Raw genomic sequence first — 22,525 nt, 5'->3', positions numbered from 1 at the left:
CGTTAGCATTTATTCTTAATGGAAGAATGTTGTTATAGGACTTATAGTATTTGTGTTATAATGGAAAAGGAAGTTGAATGTAATGAAACAAAGTAATTCAATGTGTAATCACATTTTTGATACATTTGCACTTATTAATTTAGCTGATTCTTTTATCCAAAGCACCTTACAGTGTTAAAACTACCTGCAGTTATTTACCCATTTATTCGGTTAGGTAATTTTTACCTGTGCAGCTTCAGGGTAAGTACCTTGATGAAGGGTATTACAGTAGGAGGTGGGATTCAAGACTGTAATCTCTGAATCCAAAGGCAGGTATTCGTACCACTATGTGACCTGCTGTCCCGAAAAACCATTTGTCCTTGATTATTTGTCCCATTTCCCCCCAGAATATCTTCAACAACCACATGCTGGACGTGAACGTTCGATGGCTGGCAGTCCTGTACTTCAAGAATGGGATTGACCGCTACTGGAGGAGAGTAGCACCGCAGTAAGTCTCTGCTCTCTTCTACCAACTTAACAAAATTCTGCCTTGGAGGGTCATTTTTTCCTACTTTAGGATCTTGTCCCAATATCTGGGGGAAAAAGGTCTCTAACTTTTTAATGTCTATCTGAATAAATCTCTATGCAAATGGAATAGAAAGGCTACCGTTCCTCATATCAGTTATATGGATGTGCAGTACAGCCATTCTATATACCTACATTGTACCATAGAAGGGCAACATTACACTATAAATTCAGTAGTCAACATAACAATGAAATAAATGTGTGGTAGTGCTACACAATTAGTAGTGCTCTTTGTGGTTATTGAAGGTGTTTCTGACACACGGTTGAAATGTTTAGATTTTTTAAAAAATAAAATAGCTTTGGTCTGAAGTGTCTGTGTTCTGGGGGGTTCTTTTATCTTCCCTCTTCTGGTTTGCGTGTTTTGTGTTTGATACACATGGGTTGTATGTGTTGGGCTATACAGAGTGCGTGTGCCGTTTTGCACCCTGCACCAGTGTTTCTCTTGCTCCTTTTCCACATCTGAGCTCAAAATGGGAATTTGGCAATGCTAATGTGTGACTGCGCTTAGTCCGCTGCCCATTTGTTTGGGTCTTTAATGCCATTCAGCTGAAGTGATCTTTAAAGTGCTGAAACTGCCTTTGCTCATCTGACGTACGCAGAGCTTCTCTGAAGTTATGCATCCGTTGCCTTCGAATTGGCGGAAAGCCCTTTAAGTGGACCATGCTGATGCTGCGCCTATTATCTTCCGGAAGCAGCTTTTTTTGGTAACATGATTCACATGTTGAACACTTGAGCGAGTTACTTTTATCAGACAAGGTTTTAGTTAATCGCAGGTCTACTTTCTTCAGCGGGGCCTCGGGAGGGGGCAGTTCAATTTGCTGCTCAAAGCCCACCGATTTGCCCTGTGATGCTTACGCTGGAGTGGAGACAGAGACCAGTTATTTGACCCCTTCAGACATCACTTCTACAAGTGGACCTGATGTGTCCACTTACAGAGGTAAAAAGGAGAAGGGACACCTCGCTCTTGATCGTGCGGAAAATGTCAGTGCGTTCGTTGCTCATCACCGCAACATTTGAAACGAAGCCCTTAACCCCTGGAGCACAAGTGAGACTTGAGCCAAAGCCGGAGTTCCTGTCTCTAGTATCTCATGCTACATGGTTAAAGGTCCTTTTTCTGCAAAAAGGCATGAGAATGATGAGCACGCACACAAAATGTCTACAACCGCTTGTCCTGAGCGGGATTGCGGCGAACCGGAACCTAACCCGGCAACATGGAGCGCAAGGCTATGGGGGAAGGGACACACCCCGGACAGGACGCCGGTCCACTGCAAGGCACCCCAAGCAGGACTCTATCCTCAGACCCACCACAGAGCAGGCCTCGGCCAAACCCGCTGCACCGCCATGCCCCCCTTAAACGCTGAGCAATCAGACATACAGTATTTCATTTACACTTACAAACTCATTTAGTTGTTTGCCATCTAGGATTTGTCATTTTTCCTGTCAATGTCGTGTTCAGTTATGTTCCACAGTATGGACATGTGAGAGCTAACCACACTCTCTAATAAAGGTCACACACTCATAAGACCATCTTTACAGTCTTGCACTTGTAACAGAATTGACTGGTTTATCACGATGTGAACAGAAAGTCTCAAGCTGATGTGTCACACATTGCAAGAACAGGGTGTAAATTTTTTTTTAAAGCATTGAGTTTCTGCAGACAGTTGTAAACAGTGGCAAATGTGTCTAACTCACTGTGTTGTCTCTGTCTTAGTGCACTGTCAGAGGAGGAGAAGATGTCACTCCGCGCTGGCCTCATTACCAACTTCAATGAGCCGGTCAACCAGGTCAGCGCTCCAGACGAGTGGCAGCCGGTTCTGAACCACACCAAATCTTTGCCAGTTGGAATGTTGAGCGGAGGGATCTGTGCAATTCACAATAAGCGTGTTTCTCGTCCACATTTCCAGAGTTTTGGCTTTGATCCTGTAAACCTTGATAGTTCAACTTGTGCGTATGGTCTGATTCATAAAGGATGGCTGCATAGCTTTGTGGTACAGTCACTACACTTGACATGCACTGCTAGATTTATTTGCACTTATAGTGCACTGTCACTTGGGGAAAATTGACTTCGCACTGCAATGTTAATTTAAAAGCAAGGAAGAAGTGTTTCCTAGAATTCAAAACGTGGAACATCTCAGTTGTATGAACATGCAGGCCCGCTGAAATATTACAGGCTCAAATTTTTGGAGTGCCAGGTCCTGTTCTTCTGCAATAGAATGGTCCTTGAATTTTCTGCTGTATAAGTGGCTAAAATTGAGAGATGCCGCAAATCAAAACTGTGGCTAGGCTTAGGTAAACAATCATAACAAGGTATATTTCCCACAATGCGTAAATGTTGCTTCCAGCAATGGGTGGAAGTGGAAGTCTTGTGAGCCACTTGGTTGACTGCTCTTCAGAATAAACTGTAAGAATTCATATTCCTGGTTGATCTCTGTTACCACACAGATCGCCACCCAGATCGCAGTACTCATAGCCAAGGTGGCCCGATTGGACTGCCCACGGCAGTGGCCCGAGCTCATCCCCATTCTGCTGGAGTCCGTCAAGGTCCAGGATGGCCTGCAACAGCACCGGGCCCTGCTCACTTTCTACCATGTTACCAAGACCCTGGCCTCTAAGCGACTTGCCGCAGACAGGAAGCTCTTCCAGGATGTAAGTGTGGAATGGGGGCTGTGCTTTTAGCTGGTATTTCAGCCTACTGTGATGAGACAACCTTCTGATGGCGAGAAATGCTTTGTATGTAGTCAATTCCCCCCCCCCAATTTATGTGTGTGAGCTAAAGCGTGGTGTGAAAAAGAACAGTAGGTAATACCCCATGTGACATATCAAAATGGGTTATTCGTGCTTTAACAGATTGTTTTAAGCGTGTAAGCAGTAAATCATATTCTGCCTTTGAACTTACCTCCTGAAAAACACTTGCCGGGAATCAACTGTGACAGCGACTGCAGGTGATGTGAGGTGGAGTAGCTAAGCTTCAGTCTTGGGCTGCATTTTAAAAATGCACGTGTTCTTCTGGTAAAGCTTCCTGTTGGTTCCAATTTAACATGTTCAGTTAAAGAAACAAAAGAATTTATGTGCCGTGAACTGGCACCCTGTCTGGTTTGTACCCTGTTTACCTCACTGTGTTTCCACTGTGACCCTGTATTGGACAAATTTTAATAGATCAGGAGTTCTTAACTATTTTTATACCATAGACCCCTTTGGCAGTCCACTGAAGCCTATAGACCCTTTTTCAGAATAATGTATTTAAATGCATAAAATACATAGGATTACAAAGGAAACCAATTATATTAAAATAGTTATCAAAACATGAAAGCATAGTAATGAAATACATATGCTTACCACATTAAATAACAAGACTGTACATTGAAAATATAGGCAAGTTAGAATAATTTTTTTAAATTATTTTTTAATGACATCAGTGTGAAGGCTGATGTTGCTTAGCTTGAATAAGAACATTAACCTGTTGGGTGGCCTTTGAAAACGCAACATGCATGTCATGTTGGACATCCAATCACTTTAAATTTTTTTTCTTTTGATGGTTACAAGTGTTAAAAATTGCTGTTGTTGCAAATGGAATTAAAACTTCCATAGGTCACTTCACCTGATAGTTAACCAGCTTTTTTGCACTTGGTGACAAAGTCACAAGTACTGCAGATACTACTGTGATTTGTTGCTTACATTCATAACTGGGTATGATGCCGAATTTCATTTAGAGGTTAGTTAAAGGTGTAATTCCCCACCCAATCCAAGTTCACGGACACCTTATTATAGATGATGAATGAATGGATTAAAAAATTTTTCTAATTTCCTCATGCACAGGTAGTTCCACCATAATGTAGATACTTGTGCTCTGCTTGTGTCCTTTAATGCTGAATGGTAAAACACACTTGGGCTTTTAAAACTTTAATTATGTTGCGGTTGAGTCCCTGCTACTCTTGTGCTGCCTATTGACCTCAGACCCATGCAGTTAGGGAAAGGTACTTTTAAATTATTTGATGGAAGTCATTTTTCTGCTGAGGAAGGAATCTTGCACCTTTTCTTCCTTTTGTTTCTGTAAAAGTTAAATATTTCTGCTGACTAGCAGGTGTCCTCATCGAAAATGCATGAGAAAAGTTCTGTCTTTCCTAATGTTCTGAAATGCAGTCCATCGGAGAGCAGGTTTGATTCACAGGCTCATTTTGACTTAAGGAGTGCCTCCATACATCCAATTTGGCAAAAATTGAGTTCTTCATCGACCTCAGCAGAAGGTTGTTGATGGAATAGCAACTCAGTTCTGGTGAGGGCAACCTGCAAGACATCAGGACTCCAAATCCAACAACCACTGGAAGCAAAATTAGTGCTTTCAAGACCAACAGAACAGTTAGTGGAAACTACATCATAAATACTCGAGTTCTGAAGGTTGTAGAAACAACCGAAGACTCTTGATGCTTCTATTTGGTTCTGCACTTTTCCAGGCTGTGGACTGTGTATGAAACCTGCTGCCGTTGGGGGAGCCCAGCCCAGGCCAGCCCAGCCTTTCCTTTTTTATGGTACTGGGGATTTCTTAACATAAGGGTTTTTTCCCCTTTCAATTTCACCGGGCACACACATTCTCCTTCCGTATTCAGTGTATTTACACCCCTCCCCACAGTACCCCGGCTTTTGTACAGCTTCTTTCATTACCGTTGAAATTATATAGCAAAGTATTCTAATAAGTAACACTTATTTCAATAATGATGGTACATGGTTCTTAATCCCTGTTTGTTTTTTTTTCCCCCTTTAATGCAATGTGAACTCATCTCTGTGACAATGTTTGTGAAATGCTCTAGCAATTTAAACAAATTCCTATATGTTAGCTGAGCTTTTTTAAACTTTTTTGTTTATTGTAGCCATGTCTCTCAGCCATACTTGATATTGCTTACCAGATGTAATTTGTACATGATCTTTGTGCCCAGACAGTTTTAATCTGCTGTATTGGGGTTGCTTTTGTTCCGAAGAAGCCAACATCAATTTTCCTGCTTTAACTCCTTTTACCAGAATAGTATTAATCTTATTAAAAGGAAGAACATTAATTTCCTGAGGAAATTAACGGATGGTCCAGCATCTGCTCCAGGGGAGACATTGAAATGAAGCAAAACAGCAGAGTTTGGATGGAACGACTTTCTGCTTCTGTTATACCAATCACAGAGTGCAACCATTTTAATAAATCATCCCTTTCGAAGTTAATGGTTTAATGAGTAGTCTGTACATGAGCAAGAAATAACTTTTCTTAAAGTGTGAATGAATAGCTCAATCCACTGTATAGCCCGCTTTCCCCAGCAGCTAGTTCTCTCATTTGCACTTATAGGATGGAGCCAGAATAATTTTTGGGAACAACATGGAAAGTTTGACAAACTATCTCAGCTTGTGTGAATTTTCAAGTTCAATCCAATTTTTTTTTTTTTTGGTAATTGGGAATGGCTCATTTTATATGTAATACATCCCTTTTTTAACATTTGTGCATTTGGCTCGCCCCCATATGATTCATGTTCAAGATTTTCTCTTGCGGTTATGCTGAATTTGGTTTGTTTTGTGAAATTGGATCTATACATATTTATGATCATGGCACATTGTCTGTAGATTAGCTTTTTGGAAAAATCATACTATGCTGAGAACTAATTTCTACTGGAGCAGATTTATCCCCCCCCCCCCCACAAAATTTATCATGGAGAAAATGAAGAGTCTTAACCCCTTAATATTAGAAGAAAATACCAACGCTTATTTAAGAAATTTAATTAAGGTGTATCGGCAGTGCGGAGATGCTTTTGTAAAAGAGGTATTTGGTACCTATTGTTATTGATCTGAATGTAATCATAATGAACATTTTACTACAGCTGACTGGTACAGTTGAGGAATCTGATAATAGGAAATATAATCATCTCAAGTCATCTTGGATGTCATTCCTGCGTCATATGTTTCAAGATTGTAGAATGACATTTTCAGAGGCTGTAATGACAGTCTTACTGGAAGTGCATTCAAGGTTTGATTGTGGAGCCGCAGTCTTTGCATTTTGAAATGCTTTTCCTCTTCACACTGATTTTTGCTGTCTTCTAACAAAACCGTCAGGCCCCTCCAGTCATGGTTGTAGTCAGCCTTAGACAACGGCCTCATTTCTTTCTACTCATGTGCGTCGGTAAAATGGTCTTTGGCCAAACTAAGTAGCTCGTTGCATTATATCCTCGTGGGACTCAATTAAGAAAAGGTTTTTAGATATTTTTGTAGTATTTCTCAAAATGTTATTCAAGCCCCACCGTAAGTATGTGATATCATTTAAAAGCATAAAATATCCTGTACAAGGATATCCGGTATATTCTATAATTTAGGAAGCACACTTGAAAATGTGTCTTCTAGAGTCATCCAGAGTGATTTGTTGGGTCTTGGAGGGCATAATGCGGTTACTTTTGATGAGCTTCATATTAACTATCCCTGTTGTTTTGTACCCATCCTGTATTCCTCCAAGATATAAAGCTACCTTCTGTCAATCTAAGGAAATATTACTCTTGGTACATATGGGAAAGTAAAATGTACAGTTTTTTTTTTTTTTTAAATGTATCCATTGATTTATTTCCTGTATGACAAAAATATTGTAGATTTTAAACGAAAGAACAAGGTGACACTATATTTACAGAGAGACAGCAGATAAGATCTGTTCAGATATTCTTTATTAGCGATGAAGTGATTAGGGCGCATTACTATACATTTCTGTGACGAATTATACCACGTACAGATTTTTGTAAATGTTTAGTTCTGTTGCACGATCACATTCTTGCTTCCTTGCTCATTAGTTACCGTTATATAATGTAACCCGAGCTATTAGAAATGTTTTTCAGTGCTGTGCTTCCTAAATGTTACAGGAGTATTAATCTTATTTTGAGATTAGGTGCCGATGGTGTGAGATCGATTTTGCGAATCGGTCACTGTGTGTATTGTGTTATCAGTTCCATCAAGCAGTCTGTGGTTATATTAGTCTAAACTGCTGACCTTTTCTCCCTCATAAGAAAGTCAATGACTTATGCACTGTTTTCACCGCTGCCGGGTGTCAAGCTGTAAGGATGGGGGTTTAGGTCTCTAAAACACAACTGTGGTGAGTACAAGGTATATGTGGCACGAGAGTTTGTTGAATTATATATATATATATATATTTATATATATTTTTCCATTTATTTTTTTTTCCTTTTGAAGACTAATTGGAAGTCTTGTTTGCAATTTCTTGGTCTGCCAGACTAAAATTGTGATCCCCCCCCCCCCCACACACCTTTTTTTTTTTTTTTCCCCCCTCTCCTTTCAGGCAACCAGGCCTGCTAAACTAAATGAAATCCTGAAATAGGAATGCATGAAAAGAGTGGTGCTAAAGAGGAATATTGGGTACCTCCAGCGGAGAAACAGTTCTTAGGCTCTTCCCAGTAATACACACACGTGCACTTGCTCTTTATTGGCTCGGTTTACTCTATTTCTACAGATCAAGTATAATGGAAGAAATGAGACACTCCCTCCTTTTCTGAACCTGCAATTAATTTGGTATCAGCTATAATGTGACTTAGCAGGTGGTGCTGCTGCTCCGCTCTTCCACCATTACGGGTTCAGATTTGGCCCCAGCTGTCCGTGTTGTTTTTCTGCACCGTTTCTGGTTTTTCTCCAAACTTTACGGCTTCCTTCCGCAGGCCAAAGACCTGGTTTTCAGGTGAATCGCAAACTCTCGAATCTGTTTACATTAGTCTGTCTCTGTCTGTCTGTCTGTCTGTCTGTCATACTATACTCAGCCCTAACACCTTCTGCTTCTTGGTAATGGCTGAGCTGCTCTTACTTGACAAGCTTGTGATAACGGATTTATGAATGATACTGTGATAATTAATAGTTAAAAGTGAGAGCATAAGTATTGGATGTTGACTTTTAACATTATAAAAATCCATGGAAAAGCCTGGCGTGCAGGACTACTTTTCACAGGTACTGGATCTGAAGCTTACCTCTAGGTGGTGCTGTGTTTCTGCACGTTGTGTTTGCACTCATCTGTTTCTCAAACAGCCTTGCGTGTGCCCGCGTGTGTATCCGAGTGTTTCTTAGGCTCTCCGTGTCTTTTGGAGGCAGAGCGTGAGACTGGCATTTCTGCACATTTTGTCTAGCCACAGTGTAACGCTGTATTTTGACATGGAGTGGCTTTTCTCAAATGCCCATTTACTGGCAGAGATCCCAAAAAGATGGCAGGAATTGGAAGCACGACATTGGATTTCTCAGAGTGGCCGGTATCAGATAGGCCAGCCTGGTAATTACTGGCTTTCTGTGGCGCTGGGCCGGGACCCATCATCTCTAAGAGCACCGACTTGCCTCGCTGTGTTGGGAGTGTGCTTTGACTGCCTTTCCCAACAGTCTAACGGCAGTGCTGCTTTGTGGGTTTGAACCTGCGACCTTTGTTGAAAAGACCCAATTTCTTCAACACTGTTCCTCCTCCTTTTGGGTACATCACATTTACATTCATTTAGCAGATGCTTTTCTCCAAAACGACTTCCAAAGAACTCTTTGTAGTGTTACCAGCCCACACCTTATTCACCAAGGTGACTTACACTGCTAGATACACTACTTACAATGGGTCACTCATCCATACATCAGTGGAACACACTCTCTCTGTCACTCACACACTATGGGGGAACCTGAACAGCATGTCTTTGGACTGTAGGAGGAAACCAGAGCACCTGGAGGAAAGCTGGAAGAAAGCGCTGCAAAACCGTGTCTCGGTTTCCCTCTATTTTATACGCTACCTGCTCCGTCTTAATAGGGCCTGAGGATAGCCAGACCCCAGGTTTAATTTAGAATTCCTGTTTGTTTGTGGCTATATGTGCAGTGTCACTTTCTGATTAATTGCATCCCATGTATATTATGCATGCAGGGTCCCCTAGCTCCAGGTGCCAGTGTGTGTGTGCGCACAACTGTTGCGTACGAGCTGTCGTACATAAGGCCCATCCTCGAGGTGAATGGAACTCAGCTGTTTAATGGACTCTTCGCTGCATTTCCAGTTTGGAAAGTACAGTATTTAATCACTGCAAGACATTCCCTCCCAGTGGAATTCAGTTGAATGAATTTTGGTATAGTGCCCTTCCCAACATGTTGCTTTAAGATGCTTGCGAGAGCAAGGCAAATAATGTAATACAAATGGTGCAAGAGGACACACAACAATTAACAGGAACAAATAACTCTTCTTAAGCACATTTTAAATCAAGTACAGAAGAAAACGGACAATCAGTTCCATTTATTAGCAGGCTACCAGGTGTAAATTTTTGAACCAGCAGGAGGTTGTTGGTTCAAATCCCAGAGATGGAGTTTGGCTAAAAGCATTGAATTATATTGAAATGTTCTGACATATGACTTAAATTATAAAAAAAATTGTAATCCATTAAATTTGCCTTGTCTTCTGCAGGTGTATGTCTAGCACGCATTTAGTGTGTCGGGGAAGTGTACAGATTCGTAATGTTCCCATTGTAGTAGCCTTGAATAATATACTTGTATACTCTGTGATGAAGCAGCTGTATAAATTAGTAAAAAGCATCAGCTAAGCGACAAAGTGATGATGAGGATGATAATCAATGCATAACTAATCTGATTGACATTTGTTTTAGAAATTAGTTTTACTAACAGCAGTTGTCCACCCCCTTGAGAGACATGCGAAGGCATGTGGTAAGATCAGATGCTGTTTTGTGCTTCTGCGTGAGTCAGATCCTCTATTGTGTTGAGCCTCCAAAGCCCCTTGCTTCTGTTTCACTAGTTTATTACACTATAGTTCATGGATTACTTTTAAGTCAGAAAGTAGAAAGCATTAAAAAATAAAGTTTTGAGCTGGTTGATAGTCTGAAAAGTGGTCTTGTATGGTGCTGTTAGATAACTCTGATAAGGCAGATGATTAAAAGATGTATCTGTTGGTTTTAGAAAAGATGATGTGTTGCGCGCAGAGATTTCTGGGGCTGTAGACTTCACAGCGATCAGGGGATTTCAAAGAGAACGAAGCGCCTTTCTGGAGGGACTGACAGGACTAGTGTGAATAAATGTGTTGTGTAAAGCATCTGAGGAATTGTTGCCCTTGCCTACACCGTGTGTGAAGGTGAGCTGTGTGTTGTACTGTCATGCGGTCTACTCCAGCTGCCAGCTGACGAGATCCGGCCCGGCGGGGAATGCACGCTTCTGGTGTTTGATTTTGTGCAGCAAAGGTGTGCGGAGGACTGCTTTTATCTGTGTACCTTTGGAACATTTGCAGCACAAATCTTTCTCATGCGCTCAGCAACCACCGGTGGGCATCCTGACCCTCCGTGACGGATGGCAGCAATTATCTACCGTTACAGGCTTGCCTTTGAGCCTCAGCATTGCGTCACGAGTCTGTCTTCTAGTACACGCACGTTCACCCTGAGGCTCAAGCGCACGTACTTGTGGGGTTAATTCCCTGCAAAGTGGCACGTTCCTGTCGTGTTTGTTCAGTTCTGGGCTGCTGAGACCCTTGTGCAGGTGTGGATCGTTGACCGCTCTAAAGCTGCGAAACCACAGCAGACAACGTTCCGAACAAAGCGTTCGCCGCCAGGCAAGCTTTGCGTGTGGGTTTGGCTGAAGTTCAGCACAAGGTTGCCCCAAGCGTTATGGCATGACCCACTGAGTCTATTTCAGGCGGCGCACACCTGCTTCTCTGCATCCCCTGGAAGGAGCTCTGACGGCATTGCGGTGGGTTCTCGATGGGAAGCCGGCACATTCACGCATGCAGCATGAATAGTCGGTGGTCAGGAGAGAAAGCATAAAAGTCCATTTCCACGTGTATATACACACACTTCCTTTTACCCCCTGATGCCCTCTGTCCCACACAGCTGCTTTGTAGTGCGGTCGTATGTAAGTCCACCTTCAAACACCACCTATAAAAGTTGCCAAAAACTGGCGCCACTCAGGATTCTGTTTGCCTCGGGTTTTCTCTAAATCCCGCTGGATATGTGCAAAGCTGTCATTGGGCTTGGCATCCTCCGAAACGCCGCGCGGCCCACCAGGACACACCGCTACACCCCCACCCCCCCCCCCCCCCCACCCCCTGTGCCACCACCACTGCTGCTCTGCTGTCGCGTAGAAGGAGGAGGAAAGCAAACCATTCAACTTCCAAGTCACCTGTGGCTTCGCAGCCATCTGTAGATGCTCTTATGTCGAACCGGTCCATGCATACAAACGCTATGGGCAAACAGATTGCTTTCAAATTGCCTGTAGGCATTCTGTCTCAGAAATTGTTTCCGCGCCCTTTTGCTACGGAGAGGCAATTGAGCGTAGTAGTGTGGTGATTCCTGTCAGTTGCCGCTTTTTTGAAGGTGCCCATGTACCTACTGTGCACTTTGCATGATTGCTCTGTATATATCTCAGTTTACAGATATAGGGGTCATGACTGAACAGGTAGAATTTGTTCATTTTAGGAGGCTTCTGGCACTAATAGAACAGGATTTTATCGTTGTTTAGCATTATGGAATACGTAAACATGCATTTATGGAGAAGACAAGGAAACCAAATTTTTTTTTTTTTTTTTTTGAAGTAACTAAGATAAGCGTTTGGACTTTTCAGCAGTTTGAGAGGTGCTTAAGGCCAAGTGCCCCCCCCGCGCAGTACGCAAATGCACATAATGGATTTGCGTATGAGTTTTGCATTTTTGTCCTTTATTTTTACCACGAACTCAGTTGGTTCCCAGTTCCATTTAATCTCTCAATCTTAAAACTCATTTTCTAGCCATGTACTTGCTGTGTGTGCCAAGATCGACACGTATTGCAGAAAGAGCTGGCCGGCAGCATTAGAATTCCGATCTGTTCCGACCTCTCGCCGTCTCCCAAGGGCACCCCCGTAGTGCATGTTCATCTGGAGTTCCCCTTCTGTAATTCCTTTCCTCTTTACGCCTAATTTAATGCCCAAATTTGAGCCTTGATTCTCCCTAATCAGCCGTATGATTCTTTCTTTAATAGCCCATGATTTTCTCTGTATAGCACTAGCTGACACTGGGCAACACTGCCTGCTAGGGGCCTGAATGGTAAATGATATAAACAGCATGTGAGGTGGCACAAATTATTAGTGGAGCCTTTGATTGTTACTGTACTAATGTACTGGTTTCATTATACAGCTGTAATAATTGAATGTGAGTTTAATACAAAAAGCATCTTCAATGTGATGGCTCAATTGTAGCTCCCTGTCTGTAGAAGAGGCCCACAGCAGTGATGCTCAGTATGCAGCTCCATATCTTTTGGCTCTACTCAGTTATTTGCTGTAGACTTGATTTGACTTTGCTGCTCTGCCTCTGGTCATTGCAGTTTGTTAATTTTTTTGAGCAGTTCTTAGTTGGAGATCAGCAGATTTTGTGTATACATTGTTGGGTTGTTTTACTTAAGGGGTACAATTATTTTCAAACATCTGCTTTATACCTTCCCCAGGTCCTGACCCTTCGCTCTTTCATAGGAACACATGGAGGAGAAATGTGTAGCTGATCAGATTTCAGTTCTACAGAAGTCATCAATATCAATTTGTAAAGATGGAAGTTTTTATTGAAACACTACTTGGGGTACAAGAGAAGGGCCCTTTCAAAAAGTTGTTGTCATTGCTATTAAGTCCTTGTGCCAGACTACTACGGTACCTTCTATCCTGTATAGTACTTCATCTGTAAGCATTTGACAGCTTTGATTTACCACGTGTACACACCTGCTGTGAACCTTGCTTCTGTATTTAATTTGTTTTATTATCTACCTAATAGTTTCAGTGGTTTAGTCAGATTATAAATGAATAAATGATGGTAATTTTAGAAAAGATCATTCTGCTGTCAGACAGTTTTGTGCTTTGAATACTCAAAGGGAGCTTTTTTTTAATCCTGTCTGTCTTGGCACAAAGCAACCCACCTGTTTGCTGTTTTGTGTGTGTGTGTGTTTTTTTTTTTTTGCAGCAACTCTCTATGGTCGTGTCAACCTCAGGAAAATAAAATCAGTTTCATTTCTCTATATAGGCTGCCGAATGTAATAACTTATTTTGTGCCATTGGTATCTTTAAGATTTAGAATGTACTTTACCCATAGTAGCTGCAATAATTAGTGTCTAGAGCATCATATAAGTGATGCGGGGGAGGAAGAAGTGCTGCTTCTTAAAATTAACAGTCAACTTGTTTCAGTACTTGGCAGGTCATCACATACTTCTTGATTAAACATCACCCCAGTCAAATATAAGCACACAGACTAGATTTCCTCTAGTATCTGTACGTTGAATATTAATGGTGAAGTAAGGATTCTGTTTTTTTCAGAGCAGCCAACTTGTTTTACAAAACACTCGGAAGGTGATCCCAGGTTGGCTGTGTCGGCAAAGCTTGTAGCCTTCTCTTTCTGTCTGTCTTTCGCTCTCCACCTTAATGAATACTGTTCCCTGATTATCATGCCACGGCCAGCTTCCGCTGCCATGAAAACTCTTAAGCACCGGAGAGCTTTATGTTTGAGTTGGAAGATGCTTGATGGGAATGTTAAGCATTCCATCCTACGCACTTGTCCCGTCAAACCTAATTGGTTTGTAACTCTGGGTTTCTAAGGCTCTTCCAGCACAGCTCTTCCGTGCCCTCCTGTGTTTGGTGGCCTCGAAAGGTAGCCTCACTTTTTCATTTCTTCGTGGTGGCACAGCTCGCACAGCTCTCACAGCTCTCTGTTGTTTAAGGTGACAAAAACTCACTATACTCAGACTTAACTGTCCTGTTCTGACGTGATGGGAATTCTGCCCGTTGTTGTGTGCTGTGTATGGGACTCGCCTCTTTGTAACCTCGGCGCCTGAGCGAATGCCTCAAAAGCACATCGTTGGTAACAGGATTTCTGTTACGAATAGTTCTTCATCATTTACTGATTTGTCTGAAATTTTGACAGGAAATATTTGGATGCCATCCTTCATTTTGATGGAGAAAGTGTGGACTGATAAGGCCACAGATCTTAATATGATGTGGGATTTCACAACAGAATTATTCTGACATTTATTTCATTGTACAAGATTTTTTTTTTTTTTTTTTGGATGTGGTCTTCAGTGAAAATGAGACTGCAACTCTGTGCCTCTTGAATTCAAAGGAAAGGTGTACGTGAATGAAATAAAACACCACCATCAGTATTTTATGCTTTGTATTTTTTTTTTTTTTTTTTAAAAACACGCTACTCGTGTCTTTACAAATTGCTACTGATTATTTTTAATAGCCTTTCACATCCTTTAAAATATATTTTGAAATGTTAGTGGAAAATAGGATTCCATTAACTGAATGAATAAATGTAACGTTCTTTCCATTTTACTCATGTTTTTGAATTTGAAAACCATTTAGCCTATTGTCAGTAACTTGTCCAATTTCAGTTGTCAAATGTTCAACTACGGTACGCTAAATGTCGTCTTTTTTTATATCGAAAATAGCTCTGTATTTTAATAATGAATGTCAACTACACTTAAGCTGTAATGAAGGAGGAATTCAGTAATATTTTGATATAAAAATCAAGAGATGTTGAGAAATGTGAGCGCTGGAGGCCCTTTCCAGTGTGCATTGCATTTAGGAGCCTCTACGTTCTTTAATTACTGTAGGCCACAGAATGCAGTGCCTGCCACTGCTTACAAGAGTTCTGCAATTAAGAAGTTTTATTCTGTACTCTTTAAATCCCCTCACAAATACAGTGAAATGTTCCCGGCATTGTGAATCTCCCAGAAAACCGTTCCGAGTAGAGGGCATGGACTGCAGCTGTGATCTCTGAAGTGAACAAAGACATGGACACAGACTGCAGCAGTGAGCTGTAGAAGGCATTTTGCTCTCATGATTTTGTTTTTGAATAATGGTTTTTTCCAAGAATTAGAGATGCTGCACAGCGCAGCATTGCAGTTATGGCTCATACCATGCAATGGTTTGCTGAATCTCCCTCAAGATACTTGCACTAAATTGGTACAGTGATAGTACCCTACTGCATAAGTACCTCAATCATTGTAAGTTTGCTCACCTAACCTCATAAGTGACCTTGGACTAAATAAGATAATAAAGAATAGAGGAGAAGTAACTTATTTGCAGGGATGCAAACTTTACAGCAGTTCTCAAACAAGCAGTACGTAAGATGCATGGTTGTGAAGACCTGACCTTCTTTTTGTCCAGATTTGAGCACTGTAGGAGTGCATGTTGAAGAGAGGCAGGGAAGAGTGCAATCTCAACCTCCAGCTAACCTCTTGGTCCCTCTGCTCATTTGCTCACACACAGGAGTAGGCAGAGCCCTGCTGAATAATTCACACACTGGCCATACGTCTACTTCTATAATCACCCTTTCTTCCTCCTTTCACCTGGTGACAATGCAGGGTTTCTCCTGCCAACCATTTGGGTGGTAATCAGTGATGATGAATTGAGAGGATTTCGTTGATTTGTGCCCAGTAACGTTTCCTCGGTTCTGCGCCACCAGGCTGGCTCTGATGCCAGTCTCTGAACAGCCTTATTTCATTAATTTGAGCTTTAGCAGCAGAGCTCCTTCCTTGAGCTGCTTTGCTGTCAGTGGTTTACAGAGGTTTGGAAAGATCCTACTGGGCTAAATACTAACTGGGTTGAGGTGGGACTCACTCTCTCTCATACAGTCCAGCCAAGATGACACGGTCATAATATGTAAAGGGTTTGTCTGAATATTATATATTAATATGCATCTGCTGAAAGTAATCTCTGTGTGCCAGTTGGTTTTTAACTAGAAACCTCTGTTATTGGCTGCAGCAGTTATTGTAAGCAGATTACCTAAAACTCTGCATCTGTGTTAAACCTAACTTTTGCCCCTGCTTGTTGGACTCGAGTGAATGTGAATAATTTTAAAATGTTAAGGACAGGCGTTAAAATTTAACCAGCCTTTCTAGTGCTAAGAACCACTTACAAAAATCTGAAATGAGTAGCATGTTTAATTCTTTTTTTTTTTTTTATGTGTGGTGTTGAGTATTTCACCTTTTAATCACTGCTTTTAGTGTTGAACTTAAGGTTTTTATTGGGTGTCTCCGTTGACACAGCATAGTTTGCTGTGAAATGTCAGTGTCTGTATTTTGCTTCAAGGCGAGGCATTTTTATTTCTTTATTTAGCGAATGCTTTTCTCCAAACACCTCATTTACACTGTTAGGTTTGTATGCTAATCTCACTCTCTCATTCAGTTTTGTTAACTGCTTGTCCTGCTCATGGTCACGGCAATACAGAGCCTATCGCAGAATCACTTCCTGGAAGGCCTGGGAGTATACCTTGGACAGGATGTCCATCCATCACACGGTTTTTTTTAATCTAGTTGGCTGGATCCCTACAGCTGAGTAATTTTTACTTGAGCAATTCAGGTAGAGTACCTTGCTCAAAAGTATGATGTTGGGACTGCAATTTGGACCCGGGTCTTTTGATTCCAAAGTTGCGCTGCCTACTGCCCTTTTGAATTTGATTTCTTGGTCTTATTATAGGGAGAAATTTACATTGATTATTTACTAACAAAGATTGTAACAAGATAACACAGTTGCACAAAAGGAAAGCATAAAGGTTTATAGGACAGTAGTGCTCATTTAGACAAATTGCCACGTAGACGGAATGAGGCTCCTCTAGTTTGTATCGTAGCGTCAGTGAAAAAGTGAAATTTTATACTTAAAGGGAAAGAACACAAATGTTTATTTTGGATACTGCTTTTGAGTCATTTTTGTTGAAATTTCTGTAAAGATATTACATGAAGTAGTATGAAGTATTCTAATGTGTGAATTATACTTCTGTAACTTTTTATAAGCTTTCAAAAATATAATGAGGGACTTTGGTTTAGGCTTCAGTGACTTGGCCTTAACATTTACTTGCACTGCAAAATTAAAGATTTAACACCACCACACTGCTTTTTTTTTTTTTTTTTGTTTTGGGGGCTTAGTCACATTTCCAAGGTAAATTTTCCGTTTCTATTCTGCACAAAAACATCAAAAGCCTGCAGGGAACATATTGTTGGAGATTTTTTTTTTTTTTCTTTTTGGAAAACAACCTAAAGCAGCTGCAAGGAGTTTTTAAATTAGTGGTGGGAGGCCGGCAGAGCGGTATGAAATGTATGGGTTTGAATTCCCACTGTACCTGCGAGCGAGGTTACACAGCCTCAGGTGCAGTATAAACATGTACTGGAAAAATATGCATGGTGAGATCTTTGGAAGTCGCCTGGGACAAAGGCCTCAGTGAGGCATACAAATGGGAGAGAGAAAAACAGAGGTACGTCTCCTGTCTTAATAAATGTAAAAGTGTTTTTTTAAACCATCTGACTGCCATGCGTCTTGATTTCCACTGCAGAAAAATGGCAAGGTTGTAAATCTGAAACACTGTTACAGGTGCCTTCCTCATTATAGTTTTCCTTTCCCCAAACAATTTGGAGTCTTGTATTTTTCTTAAGATGGAATTGCAATAAGAAGCTTAATTGAAAGGCAAAATCTTATTTAAAATGGGACAGTTGCCAGTATTTGCTGTTTTTTTTTGGAATGTGATTCATATGAAAGGGGGTGGATTAAAACACTGCATAATTTACTTGAAAGGAATAAGTTAAATGGCTTTAATTTGCATATGGAAGTTTTTTAAATTATAAAAGGGCACATTTTAATCTCCTGACATTCATCCATCGTTCAGCAATCTACACATATTTCTTTTATCATTGCTGAGTAATTATGCTGTCAGCAGATTGTCCAAATGGATGTTTGTTTATTCTCCTCCTTAGAGCAACTCAATCTGTGTTGCCTGAGGTACAACACAAGGGAATTGTTTGTTTTATTCCTGTTCATAAATTATATTTGCAGGGGCCTGTTGCACATTTAAAAATAAGGAAGGTGAGTTGCCCTGAGATGTCCTTTTAGTGGGAATACAGAGCAACACTCATTCCTTTCTATGCAAGCACAAATTCTACAAGTTCATCGTCTTTCTACTTCTGTGGCTCATTGTTTTGTCAATTATAACATTTTGAAACAAGAGTTTTGTTTGTGTTCGCCCAGTCCAGCCCGTCACACTTCAGTTTCACAGACTCTGAATATCAAGTTGGAATTCTTGTAGCCGTAAGCATGGCATTCGGCTCGCACAGCAAGAGTCCACGTGTGCCTATTATTAAACGTGAGATAATAAGCTGAAAGCGCCATAAAATGCCTTGGGTAAGGTGTAGACATTTTCTGGAAATTAGAAAATCTACCTCACAATTCTGGGGAATTGCCATTGCCAAGTGATTTTTTCAAACTTAGCAAAATGAATCACACCCGGTAGGTTGTTGGGATACGTACTCTCAAATCTAACGCCAATACAACTCCTGTGTGAAATTAAGTTGTTTTTTTTTTTTTTTTTTTTTTTTTGATACTTTCGGTAGTCTCAGACTGGACACAGGAGATCCTGGAACACAACGATGATCACGGTAATCTGCAGCGACAAACTCCCACCGCGCAACCCAGTCCACACAGACTGCCGAGCAGTCGTCATCTCTGTGGACATCCACATGAGTCCCCCCCCCCGTGTGTCTCAAACAACGGCTGGGAACTGCTTTTATGTGAGCTCTCCTGTATGTCTGTCTGCATTGCGTTTGTGTTTGTGTGTGAGTGAGAAATGCAAAATGAGAATCCCTGTTCCTTTATTGCAGCCAGCAGTGAAAACAAGCACCTTATAAAGTATTAAAGCGCTTTCATCGGGTCCCTGCGTCATTAGAATAATGGGGATCATTATCTTCAGAGCACTGGAGAGCGTGCGGGGGAAAGAGCCCTTTCATATCAACTTAATTTCTATTAGGCCAATGCTGTTTGATTATAATCCTGGCACCGCATAGAACCGTTCTCGGTCCGCTCTCCCAGGTCTTTAAAGATTCATTTGCTGTTTAGAAAATGCGGGACACATCTGATTGACTGCAGCTGAATTGTAGGTTCGGTTAATGTTGTGTGGCTTTCGTATTTTTTCCAGCTTTACATTAGAATTGGAAAAGAAATGTTCAAGGTGCCTTTTTGTCTGTGTTTTACATTTTTATGTTGCATTTAAAAGGTCTTGGTATTAAAGATAAATGTGCTGTTTTGAAAACTCTTTCGTAGTATTGTAATGTATGATGCAATTGTGCTGGTATGACTTTCTGTTGTCAGAACAGCACACGCTTTTTGCATTTCTCTAGCTGGTTGAGAGAAAGAGAACATCTTGTGAAAATGAAGTTAGTAACCGCATACCTTAGAGAGATGGATTTATGGAAGATTTTAATTCGTAGTATAATTATATTTTATGATGCAATGTTTAGGGGAGGCACAGTGGCACAGCAGGTAGTGCTAGTGAGTCACAGCTCTCGGGCTGTGATTTTGGATGTGGGTTCGTATCCAACTTTTTCTCTATGGGGTTTGCGTGTTTGAGTAGATTTCCTCCAGGTGTTCCTGTTGCGTCTCTCAGCCCAGAGACCTGTGTTTTAGGTAAATTGGTGACTCTAAACAGCCCAAATTAAGAACTGTGTGTGTGTGTGTGTGTGTGTGTGAGATTGCCCTGTGATGGACTGCTTTCAAATAGTTCACACTGTCCTTGATTCATTCCTCTATAATCAAAGTGTACCCAGATTCGCATCCTATGCTTCCACGACCCGGTGGTTATTAATGATGGATGAATGATATAATGTTCACTTGATAACTTAGTTTTTCTTTTTACAACTTTATTTCTGTATAATATTGTTCTCTACAAGCTTAGCCCCAGAAATTACAAAACAAAGTGCAAAAAATACAGACATGTAATGTAGCACTGGTAATTACAGTTGACATGATTGTATCTGGCAGTCATCCAGAATGGTAGCTGTATGAAGTTTGTGTATTAAATAATTTACTGTGTTATTGATTAGCTGATCTTTTACGGTATGATTCTAAACGTAAGCTATGTTTGAGTACGTCGTGAATAAACACACCCGCAGAGCACGTCATGCTAATTTTGTATCATTAAATAAATCGGAGTCCTTTAAAGCTCTTGAGTTCTATGTCATTTGAAAGAAAATTGATTTGTTTTTCTTCTTAGTCTGGTTTGTTTTTCTGGTTTTCAAAATACGGTGGAAGAAAGATATTTATCCCGAGTTAATGTCCAGTTGAACCAACAAAATAAGCACGCAGTTTAAGAAAAATACTTTTGACAGAGTGTTCCTTGCCACTTGGACTGTCTATGCTTTGTCTTCTGTGATCTCAGAAGGTTTTCTGTAGCCGTAATGCCAGCCATTGTTTATTGTGCATTGACGTGTGGGATTGGGTAGATGTTCCCCATAAAATTGTGCCTTTCAAACACTACTTTTAACTTGACCCTAAATGTGAATTATAAGGCTTTTCTTTTTCCCAAATAAACCTTTTAAAAGCTGTCCCTTGTTTTAACTGTGCATCCAGTAGTACTTAAATTGGATTTTGTATGCCAGCTCCCAGTTGTACTGGAGAAAAGCAAATCCTGAATGTTTTATTATTAGTGGTGGTAGTAGTAGCAGTTTAAATAGCAGTAATCGTAGTACTACAAGTAATTGAGGTATTGGTAGCAAGAGTATCACTTCTGGCAGTGGCAGTAAGAGATATTAATGGTTATGCTGAAGGTGTGAGTGCGAGCGTCATAGAAACCTTTCTTACTTTTCTCCCCCAGCTGGCTGCAGGCATCTACAGCTTTGCCTGTTCACTGTGGAACCACCACACTGACACGTTCCTGCAGCAGGTCTGCGCTGGCGATGAAGCAGCTGCCATCAACTCCTTAGAGAGAACATTACTGTCATTGAAAGGTGCGCTCCTCCCTGTGAACGCACACGCATGCATGCGCACTGTTCACACACCTTCATATAACCACCTTAACAGTAGTTTGGGTGCTTTTTGACTCTTAAGAATTGAGTGCGTTGTGGAGCTGAGAGTTCACTTTAGTGCTCAAAGGAAATCTGGAGAAGAAAAACTTAGCTGTTTGCAGGTACACACATAGATTGGGTAGAAAATGGGTGTGGTACACAGAAACATGGATGTGGAGGCACATTTTTAGCCTGGGGATCCACAACCAGTTGCAGATTTCTCTCATTCTCTACTCAGACTGGCACCCACACACTGACAGATACATATATTAACTAAAACCAAGCGGACAGACATGAAAACCTCCTTCTGCCACAACTTAAACCCTCGTTGCCTTCAGAGAGGTGGTAAGGGGAGGAAAAGGCATGCTTCTTAATTTTTCTTTTTTTTTGTAATTACTCCTGTGGTTTAGTGATTTGAAAAACATGGATGAGTGCTGGACATGTCTGTCATTTCAGTCAGTGCATTGTATTTCTGCACTCATCCTCAGTCATTGGTTGAGTGTTTGGGAGCCTGGAACAGAGCAGGAATTTAATTCCACCCCAAGATTAAATGCTTGTGTTCATCAAAACCATTAAGTGATAACAGCAGGTTGCTGCTGTGGTATGATGTTGCTGTTGCCTTCTTAAGGACTCCAACAGAGGCATGTGTCATAGTTGTATAACTAAAACTTTTTTTCTCTCTCACGTGCAGTTCTGCGGAAGCTGACCGTTCATGGATTTAATGAACCTCACGAGAACATGGAGGTCATGGTAAGTGAGGACCAGCCTCGAGAGAATAGGGCTGCAAACCAGTGCAAGCACAGCTCAGAGTGGGCTTTTTATGTTGAGTTAGGTGGGGGCCTCTGCTTTCTTGCGTTCTTCATACATTGGTTCTTGTAGTAATTCTGTTACAAGTCACATCCCTAACCTTTGCTGCTGTGTTAAACCCTGCTGAGCTCAAGCGTCTTTACCCCCACCCCTACTGTCATTTTCATAAAGAATGAAAAAGGGGAGAGATGATGATGATGTCCCAATGTTAATTACATAATTTGCACATAGGGCTCACTTCAAAGTCATCCCTGGTTCACGCATGGTCAAAACCGATCATTTGCAAATTTGAAAGGTGAGTGTTGAAGGAGCCCTGTACTCTGGCAGTTAATGAGATTGCTCCTGAGCCTTTCCCCCAC

General features: G+C 41.1%; 1 protein-coding gene across 2 annotated transcripts in view; it reads left to right on the top strand.

The window, feature by feature from the left end:
- ipo11 (importin 11) overlaps positions 1-22,525 on the top strand; it is a 130,408-nt gene that overhangs the window by 5,394 nt on the left and 102,489 nt on the right. For both annotated transcript variants that reach the window (XM_018759315.2, XM_018759316.2), the window contains exons 3-7: positions 387-487; positions 2,276-2,348; positions 3,007-3,210; positions 21,170-21,302; positions 22,051-22,109. In XM_018759315.2, coding sequence (XP_018614831.1) covers positions 387-487; positions 2,276-2,348; positions 3,007-3,210; positions 21,170-21,302; positions 22,051-22,109 — 570 coding nt within the window. The remainder of the gene's footprint in view (positions 1-386; positions 488-2,275; positions 2,349-3,006; positions 3,211-21,169; positions 21,303-22,050; positions 22,110-22,525) is intronic.

This window comes from Scleropages formosus, chromosome 17, assembly GCF_900964775.1.
Source record: "Scleropages formosus chromosome 17, fSclFor1.1, whole genome shotgun sequence".
In the NCBI taxonomy this organism is placed as follows: Eukaryota; Metazoa; Chordata; class Actinopteri; order Osteoglossiformes; family Osteoglossidae; genus Scleropages; species Scleropages formosus.
Note: the sequence above shows the minus strand (reverse complement) of the source record. Positions and strands in the feature narration are given on the sequence as shown.